Source organism: Mustelus asterias, unplaced genomic scaffold, assembly GCF_964213995.1.
Source record: "Mustelus asterias unplaced genomic scaffold, sMusAst1.hap1.1 HAP1_SCAFFOLD_798, whole genome shotgun sequence".
Lineage (NCBI taxonomy): Eukaryota > Metazoa > Chordata > Chondrichthyes > Carcharhiniformes > Triakidae > Mustelus > Mustelus asterias.
The window spans coordinates 111,435-123,648 of record NW_027590745.1 but is presented as its reverse complement, the minus strand read 5'-3'; the positions used below and the strand labels follow the sequence as shown (position 1 = coordinate 123,648).

At 49.4% G+C, this 12,214-nt stretch overlaps 1 protein-coding gene across 2 annotated transcripts in view; it reads left to right on the top strand.

The window, feature by feature from the left end:
• Window positions 1-11,134, top strand: part of LOC144487449 (insulin-like growth factor 2 mRNA-binding protein 2) — a 66,855-nt gene extending 55,721 nt beyond the window's left edge. For both annotated transcript variants that reach the window (XM_078205526.1, XM_078205527.1), the window contains exon 14: window positions 10,578-11,134. In XM_078205526.1, the coding sequence (XP_078061652.1) occupies window positions 10,578-10,673 (96 nt within the window). In that variant the 3' untranslated portion in view covers window positions 10,674-11,134. The remainder of the gene's footprint in view (window positions 1-10,577) is intronic.
• Window positions 11,135-12,214: the final 1,080 nt, after the last annotated feature.

The window sequence follows — 12,214 nt, the reverse complement described above, 5'->3', positions numbered from 1 at the left end:
AATCCTACCCTTCCTATCCTTTTTTACAGGCACATGCCTATCCTGCAGCCTAACAACTGTTCCTTAAAAGACTCCCACATGCCAGATGTGGATTTACCCTCAAACAGCCTCTCCCAATCAACAGCTGCCAATTTCTGCCTAATCCCACTAAAGTTAGCCTTCCCGCAATCCAACACCTTACCCTTGGGACACCACTCATCCTTTTCCATCACTACCCTAAAGCTAACAGAATTGTGGTCACTATTTGCCACATGTTCCCCTACCGAAACTTTGAAGACCTGACCGGGCTCATTCCCCAGTACCAGGTCCAGTATAGCCCCCTCTCTAGTCGGGCTGTCTACATATTGTTCCAAAGAACCTTCCTGTACGCATTTTACAAATGCCTCCCCATTTCATAGGTTTCTATGAGATCCCCCACCTCATCTGAATTCTAACGAATGCAACCCACTCAGTCTCTCCTCATACATCCGTCCTGCCATCCCAGGAATCTTTCTGGTTTACCTTCTCTGCACTCCCTCTATAGCAAAATATCCTTCCTCAGAGAAGGAGACTGAATGTGCACACAATATTCCAGGTATGGCCTCACCAAGGCCCTGTATAATTGCAGCAAGACATCCCTGCTCCTGTACCCGAATCCTCACGCTATGAAGGCTGACATAACATTTACCTTATTTTACTGCCTACTGCACCTGCATGCTAACCTTCAGCGACTGGTGTACGGGGACACCCAGGTCTTGTTACACATTCCCCACTCTTAATTAAAACCCATTCAGATAATAATCTGTCTTCCTGTTTTTTGCTACCAAAGTGAATATCCTCTCATTTATCCACATTATACTGCGTCTGTCATGCATTTGCCCACTCACTCAACTTGTCCAAATCACACTGAAGGATCTCTGCTTCCTCCTCATAGCTCACCCTCCCACTTGGCTTTGTGTCATCTGCAAATTTGGAGATATTACATTTAGTTCCCTTAGCTTGATCATTGATACATATTGTGAATAGCTGTGGTCCCAGCACTGATCCCTGCGGTACCCCACTAGATACTGCCTACCATTTGGAAAAAGACCCATTTATTCCTACTTTTTGTTTCCTGTCTGCAAACCAGTTTTCTATGCAATTCAGTACACTACCCCCATCCCACGCGCTTTAATTTTACGTGCTAATTTTTTGTGTGGGACTTGGTTGAAAGACTTCTGAAAATCCAAATAAACCACATCCACTGGTTCTCTCTCATCAACTCTATTGGTTACATCTTCAAAGAATTCTAGTAGATTTGTCAAGCATAATTTCCCTTTCATAAATTCATACTGTCTCTGTCCAACCCTACCACCTTTTTCCAAGTGATTTGCTATAAAATCTTTGATAATGGACTGTCAAATTTCCTCCACTACCGACATCAAGCTTATTCGTCTATAATTCCCTGTTTTCTCTCTTACCCTCCCCCCCCCCCCCACCCCCACACTAAATCGTGGGGTTACATTAGCTACCCTCCAATCTGTAGGAATTGTTCCAGAGTCTATGGAATCTTGGATGATGACCGGCAATGCATCCACTATTTCTAGGACCACTTCCTTAAATACCCTGGGATGTAGATTATCAGGCCCTGGGGCTTTTATCGACCTTCAATCCTCATCAATTTCCCAGACACCATTTCTCTACTAATACTGACCTTCAGTTCCTCCCTCTCAGTAAACCCTTTGTTTCCCAACATTTCTGGTATCCCATTTGTGTCCTCCTTTGTGAAGACAGAATCAAAGCATGTATTTAGTTGTGCAGCAATTTCTTTGTTTCCTGTCATAAATTCCACTGTTTCTGACTGGAAGGGACCTACATGCTGGCCGCGGGTACTGGAAATGTTCCCAACTTCCCACATGAAGCATGAGGAGCACACCGCGGCTTGGAGCTCTCCTGCCATGCCATAATTTACCCCTTTAAATAAAATCTTTGGAAGATGCTTGATATCAGATTATATTCAATTCTCTAGGGACCTTCTTTCCTGGTCCTCGTTACTACTGAATATACCCTTACAAACGATAAACCACACAAAAGATCTTTGAAACTATAAGTGATGAAAGTATTAAATACTTACCGACCTAACCCACTACATACCGGTCAGCTCTCTCCCTTGTATCCTCTACAACTGCAGCAGGGCAAGGCCACTCTCTGAAGATTTAAAAGTTAGAAAGCTAGGAGAAGAAGCAAGAAGCACCTTTCCCCTCTGCACTGAATTCCCAGTCAGCTCCAAAGTCCTGATATCCACACCTACTCTGCCTGTGTCTCACTCTAGATGGGTATTTACTCCCACAGTTCGTCTGTGTGTTTACACTGTGTGACATTCATTCCCCAGGGTACAGTGTGTGTGTTTACACTGTGTGATACTCAGTCCCCTAGGATACAGTGTGTGTGTGTGTGTTTACACTGTGTGACGGTCAGTCCCCTAGGGTACAGGGAGTTGGTGAAATTTTCCCCTAATGTTTTGGAGTGTCATAACAACGTGAAACATGGGGTGAACTGCGTCGGTGTCTCAGGAGCACCCCACATTGTGATCTTTCAAGACTTAATGTAATGAATGAATCTCCATGCGAATCACGACATTATGGAGGCTCCAAGCTGGCACTTGCCCATAGTGGCCGCAGCTGTGGCCATGAAGCAGGGGGAGTTGCATTTAAGCGTTCCCGCTGCACCCAAGTGTCGGTCACACCAGGAAGATGGCAGTGTACAGGGCAGTCCAACACTTCACTGAGGGAGAGCTAGGACAGCGGCTGGACATCGCGGAGGAGAAGCGGGCCATCAACTTCCCCAGGTATGGTCGATGACCCAGGGGTCTAGCTGGCAATGCGGCCTGGGAAGCGGTGGCAGCAGTAGTCAGTGCCCACGCACTGACACAGAGGATCAGTGCCCTGTGCAGAATGAAAATGAGCTACCTCGTTCAGGCAGCAAGAGTGAGTGTCCTGGCATCAGTCCTGTATGTCGCACCTGGTATGTCCACATCGATCCACTCCCTGACACCCCATGGCCTTCCAACACCTGACCCCCTAGCACCTTCCTCCAACCCCTCTGGTACCCAAACCCAATCTGCTGAGGCACGATGCAGATATACCCTACCCAATTACTCCCAACCCCAACACCCCGCGCCCTTCACTTTGTCCCCACAGGAGAAGATGGTCCATAACAGGAAGGAGTGGGCGGAGATCGGCAGTGGAATTCCAGAGCTGCGTCTCCTAACTTTCTTCGAAGAGCTTGCAATGGAATCTCGGGAGGCAGCGGAGTGAGCCATGACCATCAACCAGGATCCACAAAATGTTCATTCCTATTACCTTTCTCAATAAGTTCCAGTCTGCCCAGATACTTCTCACACCCCCCCCCCCCCCCCCCCCCCCCGCCGTTGCACTGAACCATGGGACGTCATTTGCAGGAGACGAACCAATGAGGCCGGTCCCTCAGGAGTCTGCATCCCAGCTGCAGCTGACCCCCCATCGACACCTCGGAGGAAACCTCCGACTATTCACGGAGAGGCATCACTCACACCATCCACCAGAGCAGATATAAAGAACAAGAAAATGATAGCAGGGGAACAGGCCCGTCAGCCCTCCAAGCCTGCACCGACCATGCTGCCCGACTGAATTAAAACCCCCTTTCAAGTGCAGGAGATAGTGCCAGCATTGCGTGGCACCAAGGTAAACACTGCAAGGTGCTGACTGCAGTGGAACACTTGGGACAGGAAATGGTGGCCATGGATGGCAGAGTCCAAGACATGGCCAAGTCTTAGAGGACCATTACTGACAGCCCTGGGAGCAAGATGATAGAGGGGCTCCAGAGCATAGCCCAGTCACAGCAGAGCATAGCTGAGAGGCTCCAGAGCTTGGGCCAGTCTGAGAGGGCTATCGTTGAGGGCTAGTGCACCAAAATGCAGATACAGCTTGGGGGCAGAAGTGGACTATGGCAAAGGAGCCCGGACTGCTGGGACCGGCGTCAGCAACCCTAATGGTATTTTTGGAGTACCATGGCAGTCGGGTTTGGCACCGGTGTTTGGCCTGTCCAAAATCAGTAACTCTTACAAACAGCATGCTCACACGTCCCAATCCCTTTAACGTAACATCTGGTGGAATCCCCTGCATTTGCTGGAGATCAAACTCGTAACACCAATATTCTAGCTAGCATGACGGAAATTGGTAAGAAATCGTCAAATAGCAACAGCCAATCTGCAAGTGATGAGAAATCATTGGTCTTCAAAACTCTGCTCTCAAAACCAAAGGCCAAACAGGACTCTTCATCCAGTTTGGCACCTTATTTCATTTATTCCAGTCCCTCCAGGACTAGTCAGGTGACGCAGGGGCTTCTGGAGCTCACTCCAGGTGCCTATGGGCATCCCCCGAGGGAGGGGGAAGGACTGGAGCCCATGCTGGGGGTCTTCCACGGAGGAGACCCCGGCTGTCCCTAGCCCTCCCGAATCCCCACTTCCCGACATTGGAGCATCTCGCAGGTAACAGCCGTGACACCCGAAAGTTGGCTGGGGCCCTCCAGGTCTCGGCCCCTCGCAGGGAACGTCCGCCAAGGGCATCACGGGCAACGGGGCGTAGGGAAGAGCTGACTGCCTCCACCGCTGTGCACCATGGGGGGGTACGTAGACGTAGTGGTAGAACACACCAGGTTAAAAAGTTGTAGGGTCACAATGAGGGCACAGGTCAGGCAGTCACTGCAGTTGGGGATAGGGAAATGTGCACTGTAAATAATAACTATTGAATAACTCTGTGACTCCTGTGTCTGTGATTCGCCTCCCATGGCACGTTCTGTACCCAGAGAAGCTCTGAGCCTTGTTCAGCCTGAGAGAGGTCCTTTGGCCCACTGAATGATACCTATTGTCAGAATCATGCAGATCCCTGTGCCAAACACCAGTAAGAAGTTTAACAACACCAGGTTAAAGTCCAACAGGTTTATTTGGTAGCAAAAGCCAAACACCAGTGCCAGACCCCTGACCGCTGTGGTACTCCGAAAACACCATTGCGAGGTCACCGGCCCCCGCTGCTGACGGGGGTCCCAGCAGTCTGGGCTCCTCTGCATTAGTCCACTTCTGCCCCCAAGCAGTCCCAGCAGCGGGGGCCTTGTAGGCCACCAGTGACAGACAGCCTGGGGTGGTAACCTTATCACCCAACGGACTCTAGGACCGAACCCACAACACAGGCCACACCCCTCCCCCTCTCCCACAGGGCATTGGGCTGCATGGGGGTGCCCGCAACCCTCACTCGGATGTGGGCCCAGGCACTAGTGTGCAGTTGGAGAACAGACTTGTGTTGCACCAAAGTGTCATCACTGCGAGTCATTATCACCCTTCTGCCTGGACCAATAACTCACTAACAAGGCCAACCCAGGCCCAGCACCCTAGTGTGATATCAATGTGACCCATGGCGAGGGTGTACACAAGAGGAGGAGGGCCAGCTGGGGGAGGTTGAAGGTTCCTGGAGGTGGTTGGGGAGGTAGGGTGGAGTCGTTGTAGATTGGAGGTGCGGTAGGGGACTGTGTAAACATACACAATGTGCAGTCCTTGTCGGAAGGCCTCCGGTCTCAGCCATGACTTCCGTGGGTAGCACCATGAGATGCCAGGTTCCCGAGGACATGCTGCACTGTCTTCCTGCTGTGAGACAGTCTGCAGTGAAACACACTGTCTGACAGCTCACTAAAGGACATGCAGGCCAGGCTCGCCATCTCCACCATCCTAGCCCCGACCTGGGGCAGCCCCCTGTCCTGCTGTGGGCTCTAGCCTGTGTTGGCTTTGCCTTGAGTGGCTGTCTCCAAAACAAAATACATCTTTACTCTGGGGTCGGGTGGGGAAGAGATTCCATAAGGTTGCCCATCCCGGGCCCCTCACCCCTTCCCAGCAACTGTGACACTCAGCCCCCTGGGGTACAGTGTGTGTGTTTACACTGTGTGACACTCAGTCCCCGGGGTACAGTGTGTGTGTTTACACCGTGTGACACTCAGTCCCCTGGGGTATAGTGTGTGTGTTTACACTGTGTGACACTCAGTCCCCTGGGGTACAGTGTGTGTATTTACACTGTGTGACACTCAGTCCCCTGGGGTACAGTGTGTGTGTTTACACTGTGTGACACTCAGTCCCCTGGGGTACAGTGTGTGTATTTACACCGTGTGACACTCAGTCCCCTGGGGTATAGTGTGTGTGTTTACACTGTGTGACACTCAGTCCCGTGGGGTACAGTGTGTGTGTTTACACTGTGTGACACTCAGTCCCCTGGGGTACAGTGTGTGTGTTTACACTGTGTGACACTCAGTCCCCTGGGGTACAGTGTGTGTGTTTACACTGTGTGACACTCAGTCCCCTGGGGTACAGTGTGTGTGTTTACACCGTGTGACACCCAGTCCCCTGGGGTACAGTGTGTGTGTTTACACCGTGTGACACTCAGTCCCCTGGGGTACAGTGTGTGTGTTTACACCGTGTGACACTCAGTCCCCTGGGGTACAGTGTGTGTGTTTACACCGTGTGACACTCAGTCCCCTGGGGTAGAGTGTGTGTGTTTACACCGTGTGACACTCAGTCCCCTGGGGTACAGTGTGTGTGTTTACACCGTGTGACACTCAGTCCCCTGGGGTACAGTGTGTGTGTTTACACTGTGTGACACTCAGTCCCGTGGGGTATAGTGTGTGTGTTTACACTGTGTGACACTCAGTCCCCCGGGGTACAGTGTGTGTGTTTACACTGTGTGACACTCAGTCCCCTGAGGTACAGTGTGTGTGTTTACACTGTGTGACACTCAGTCCCGTGGGGTATAGTGTGTGTGTTTACACTGTGTGACACTCAGTCCCCCGGGGTACAGTGTGTGTGTTTACACTGTGTGACACTCAGTCCCCTGGGGTACAGTGTGTGTATTTACACTGTGTGACACTCAGTCCCCTGGGGTACAGTGTGTGTGTGTTTACACTGTGTGACACTCAGTCCCCTGGGGTACAGTGTGTGTATTTACGCTGTGTGACACTCAGTCCCCTGGGGTACAGTGTCTGTGTTTATGCTGTGTTACACTCAGTCCCCTGGGGTACAGTGTCTGTGTTTATGCTGTGTTACACTCAGTCCCCTGGGGTACAGTGTCTGTGTTTATGCTGTGTTACACTCAGTCCCCTGGGGTACAGTGTCTGTGTTTATGCTGTGTTACACTCAGTCCCCTGGGGTACAGTGTGTGTGTTTATGCTGTGTTACACTCAGTCCCCTGGGGTACAGTGTCTGTGTTTATGCTGTGTTACACTCAGTCCCCTGGGGTACAGTGTCTGTGTTTATGCTGTGTTACACTCAGTCCCCTGGGGTACAGTGTCTGTGTTTATGCTGTGTGACACTCAGTCCCCTGGGGTACAGTGTCTGTGTTTATGCTGTGTTACACTCAGTCCCCTGGGGTACAGTGTCTGTGTTTATGCTGTGTTACACTCAGTCCCCGGGGGTACAGTGTCTGTGTTTATGCTGTGTTACACTCAGTCCCCTGGGGTACAGTGTCTGTGTTTATGCTGTGTTACACTCAGTCCCCTGGGGTACAGTGTCTGTGTTTATGCTGTGTGACACTCAGTCCCCTGGGGTACAGTGTCTGTGTTTATGCTGTGTTACACTCAGTCCCCTGGAGTACACTGTGTGTGTTTACACCATGTGACACTCAGTCCCCTCGGGTAGCTTAGCCTTCAACACGTGGGTTTCCTTCGGGTGCTCTGGTTTCCTCCCACACTCCAAAGATGTGCAGATTATGTTGATTGGCCATGGTAAATTGCTCCTTGATGTCAGTGTAAATACGTGGGGTTATGGGGTTAGGGCCTGGGTGGGATTGTGGTCGGTGCAGACTCAATAGGCCAAATGGTCTCCTTCTGCATTGGAGGGATTCTATGATGAACAGCATCATTCCAGCAAAACTCATCTCCAAACTTTGTTGCTTAGAGCTCGGCTCCTCCCTCTGTGACTGGATCCTAGACTTCCTAACCCATAAACCACAATCAGTAAGGACAGGCAATGACACCTCCTCCATGATTATCCTCAACACCGGTGCCCCACAAGGCTGTGTCCTCAGCCCCCTATTATACTCCTTACACACCTATGACTGTGCGGCCAAATTCCCCTCCAACTCGATTTTCAAATTTGCTGATGACATCACCGTAGTGGGTCAGATTTCAAACAGTGACGAGACGGAGTACAGAAAAGAGATAGAGAATCTGGTGAACTGGTGCGGCAACAATAATCTGTCCCTCAATGTCAGTAAAACGAAGGAGATAGTGACTTCAGGAAGCGTAGTGGAGCTCATGCCCTTGTCTAGATCAACTGTGATGAAATGGAAATGGTCACAAACTTCAAGTTTCTGGGTGTTCAGATCAGCAACAACTTGTCCTCGCCCCTTGACACCCGACGCAATAGTTCATAAAACCCTCCAAATGCCTCTATCTTCACAGGGGGCTAAGGAAATTCGGCATGTCCGCTACGACACTCATCAGTGTTTACAGATGCAACATATAAAGCATCCTTTCTAGATGCATTAAAACTTGGTATGGCACCTGCTCTGACCAAGACTACAAAATGCTACAACGGTTGTGACTATAGACTAGTCAACCACTCAAACCAGCCTCTCATCTGTTGACTCCATCTACACTTCCCGCTGCCTCAGAAAAGCAGCCAGCATTATCAAGGACCCCACACAGCCCGGACATACTCTCTTCCACCTTTTTCCGTCAGGAAAAAGACACAAAAGTCTGAAAAAATGTGCCAACCAACTCGAGAACAGCTTCTTCCCTGCTGCCACCAGACTTTTGAATGTACCTACCATATATTAAGCTGATCTTTCTCTTCGCTCTAATTCTAACTGCAACACTATATTCTGCACCCTCTCCTTTCCTTCTCCCCTGTGTAAACTATGAATGGTATGTTTTGGCTGTATCGCAAGAAGCAATACTTTTCACTGTATTCCAACATATGTGACAATCAAATCAAGACCCCTAGGGTACAGGGTGTGTGTATACACTATGTAAAGCTCAGTCACTGAGGGCACATTGTGTATGTTTAGACTGTGTGACACACAGTCCCTGAGGTAAAGTCTATGTATGTACGCTGTGTGATACTCTGTCCCTGAGTGTATTAGTGTGTTCCAATACTGTGTGATATACTGTCCCTGGGGCACAGTGTGTGTCTACACTTGGTGATGCTCTTTCTTTTTTGTGCAGTGTGTGTGTTTACACTGTGTGACACTCAGTCCCCCGGGGTACAGTGTGTGTGTTTACACTGTGTGACACTCAGTCCCCTGGGGTACAGTGTGTGTGTTTACACTGTGTGACACTCAGTCCCCCGGGGTACAGTGTGTGTGTTTACACTGTGTGACACTCAGTCCCCTGGGGTACAGTGTGTGTGTTTACACTGTGTGACACTCAGTCCCCTGGGGTACAATGTGTGTGTTTACACTGTGTGACACTCAGTCCCCCGGGGTACAGTGTGTGTGTTTACACTGTGTGACACTCAGTCCCCTGGGGTACAGTGTGTGTGTTTACACTGTGTGACACTCAGTCCCCCGGGGTACAGTGTGTGTGTTTACACTGTGTGACACTCAGTCCCCTGGGGTACAGTGTGTGTGTTTACACTGTGTGACACTCAGTCCCCCGGGGTACAGTGTGTGTATTTACACCGTGTGACACTCAGTCCCCTGGGGTACAGTGTGTGTATTTACACCGTGTGACACTCAGTCCCCTGGGGTACAGTGTGTGTGTTTACACTGTGTGACACTCAGTCCCCTGGGGTACAGTGTGTGTGTTTACACTGTGTGACACTCTGTGCAGAAATTACTGCAGAACTAATGGACAATTATAATAAGTTATTAATGATGCTAATGTAACGTTGGCCTTTATTCATGGGCTAGAATACAAAGGGGTTGAAGTTCTGTTTGAGCTGTGGGTTGACATTCGCTTTGAGCACAAGTGTTCAGTTGTGGGAGCTACGTCTCACATAGTCCCTTTGCAGCTGCAACATAGATTCAGCAGAATAAAGCTAAATTGTTCCAGAACAAAGGGACGCAATCTTAACATTAGAGGCAGGCCATTCAGGGATCATGTGAGGAAGTGGCTTGTCACACAAAGGTTACTCACTCTCTCCCCCAGAAAACTGATGAGGCAAGGGATCCAGCAAACATTTCTAAACCGAGATTGATAGGTTTCTATTGGGTGAGAGTCTTTAAGGATATTGAACCAAGGTAGGCAGATAAGGTTAGGACATGGATCTGCCATGATCTGATTGAATGGTGGGACAGGCTGGAGGGGCTGATTGGCCTCCTCCTGTTCCTATGAATCAAGTTCCCACTTTTTGCATTTTCTATGTTTTGTGCATCTTATTGTAACAAGATTACTCATTTAGTACCAAACACAGAGCAGCCTTCTCCTGTGGACTCACCCACACACTTTGGAATATTCATTTGATATCAGACGTTGATCGTGTTGGTGTTTTTTTCACTGCTGCTGAATTTTAAGAGGCAGCTGTTCTGGAAACCGAGGTGGCAGTTCCTTTGCCTCTGACTGTTTTTGTGTCTCTTCCTCCTCCCTCCCCTCCCTCACTGCAGACCGCACAACGCAAGATCCGAGAGATTGTGCAGCAGGTCAAGCAGCAGGAACAGAAGCAGCAGGCAGGAGCGATGACTTTGCAGCGCAGCAAGTGAAGTGAGGCAGAGCTGGGGACACGAGTAACAGCTGACGAATGTAGCCCTTCCAACAAGTGGACACGAGAGATTGACAGGCTGGGAATGAACCAAAGAAACGACGGACAAATTAAACAAAAAAAAAAAGGATGTTTCCCAACCAAAGACTGTGGCTCTGCAGCTACAGCGGGGGATTTGTACGAAGGAAGTAGTGACTGCCGGCAGTCCGCCCACAGTCTGAAGAATCTCTTGCATTACTCTGATCCTTTTCGTTGGGTAACCTAGGCTGACTTGTAGACCATTCAGGAAATCGAGCAGGCACTTGGGCCGTGGTAGTGTGAATAGGGTTTTTTTATAATAAAATTGAAACTAGTTCTGGTTTAACACTGCTTTGTAGATAACACGTGCATTTTTTTTTTGTTTCATTTCATTTGCTATTTTCTTTCCTGAGAGATTAAATCATATCTGTGAGGCCAGACACCATCGCTTGTCGAAAGTTTATTTTTTAAAAGCTGTAACAGGGGAGTAGAGTGAGGTCAGAAAGAAATAGCTCAGAGAGGGGTGGGAGGGGGGGAAGAAAGGTGGACACAGAGAGAAAGCTGAGGGTGGGGGAGAAAGGGGAAGGTGGGCACAGAGAAAGGGGAAGATGAAGGGATAAAGTGAGTGAGGAGGAATGGCTGTTCTTGGGAATATATTAGTTCTGCTTGCTGAGACGACCAGAGCTTAGCAGCAAGATGTGGAGCAAACTTGTCATGGAGCCTGTTTACGTAAAGGAATGCTGTCTGCAATGTTCAACTTTTACCCTTCAGTCGTTTGCACTCACTCACTGTCCCTGTTCGGTCCATCTAAATGCAGGTGGAGAGGATCTGCATAAGAAGGTAATGAAGGGAGCTGACTACTTCAGAGGTCAGTGCCAGTAATTTACCCTCCAGAAACTGGATGTAGATACTGCCAGAAGCTTAAAGACAATTGGTAAAGATTGGGGAGTGTATCTTTAAATGCTATATCCTACCATCTGAAACACTGTCCAATTCACCAAACCTCCGTCACCACTGACCACAGCTTCTGTCAGTCAGAACACCTATCCAACACTCAGAGCTTAACCTCTCCCTCACATGCGTACACACACATGCATGCACACACACACACACACACACTTGGCACTGCTACAAGCTTCACATCCACTTTTGCAGCAAGCGCACACTAATGGCTATTCAACCAAGACAGTCAAATCATGCAAACACATTGCATGATGACCACTGACACACAGTCCCCTCACTCCTGTATAGCGTTCATAGCATCTCACGGCTGTATAGCGCGCAAGAAACAATACTTTTCACTGTATACCAATACATGTGTCAATAATAAATCCAAATCAAATCCTGCAGCTGCTGCAGCACAACTAGTAGGTAGCACGGTGGCACAGTGATTAGTATTGCTGCCTCACAGTGCCAGGGACCCGGATTCAATTCCAGCCTCGGGTCACTGTCTGTGTGGAGTTTGCACATTCTCCTTGTGTTTCCCTGGGTTTCCTCCAGGTGCTCCAGTTTCCTTCCACAGTC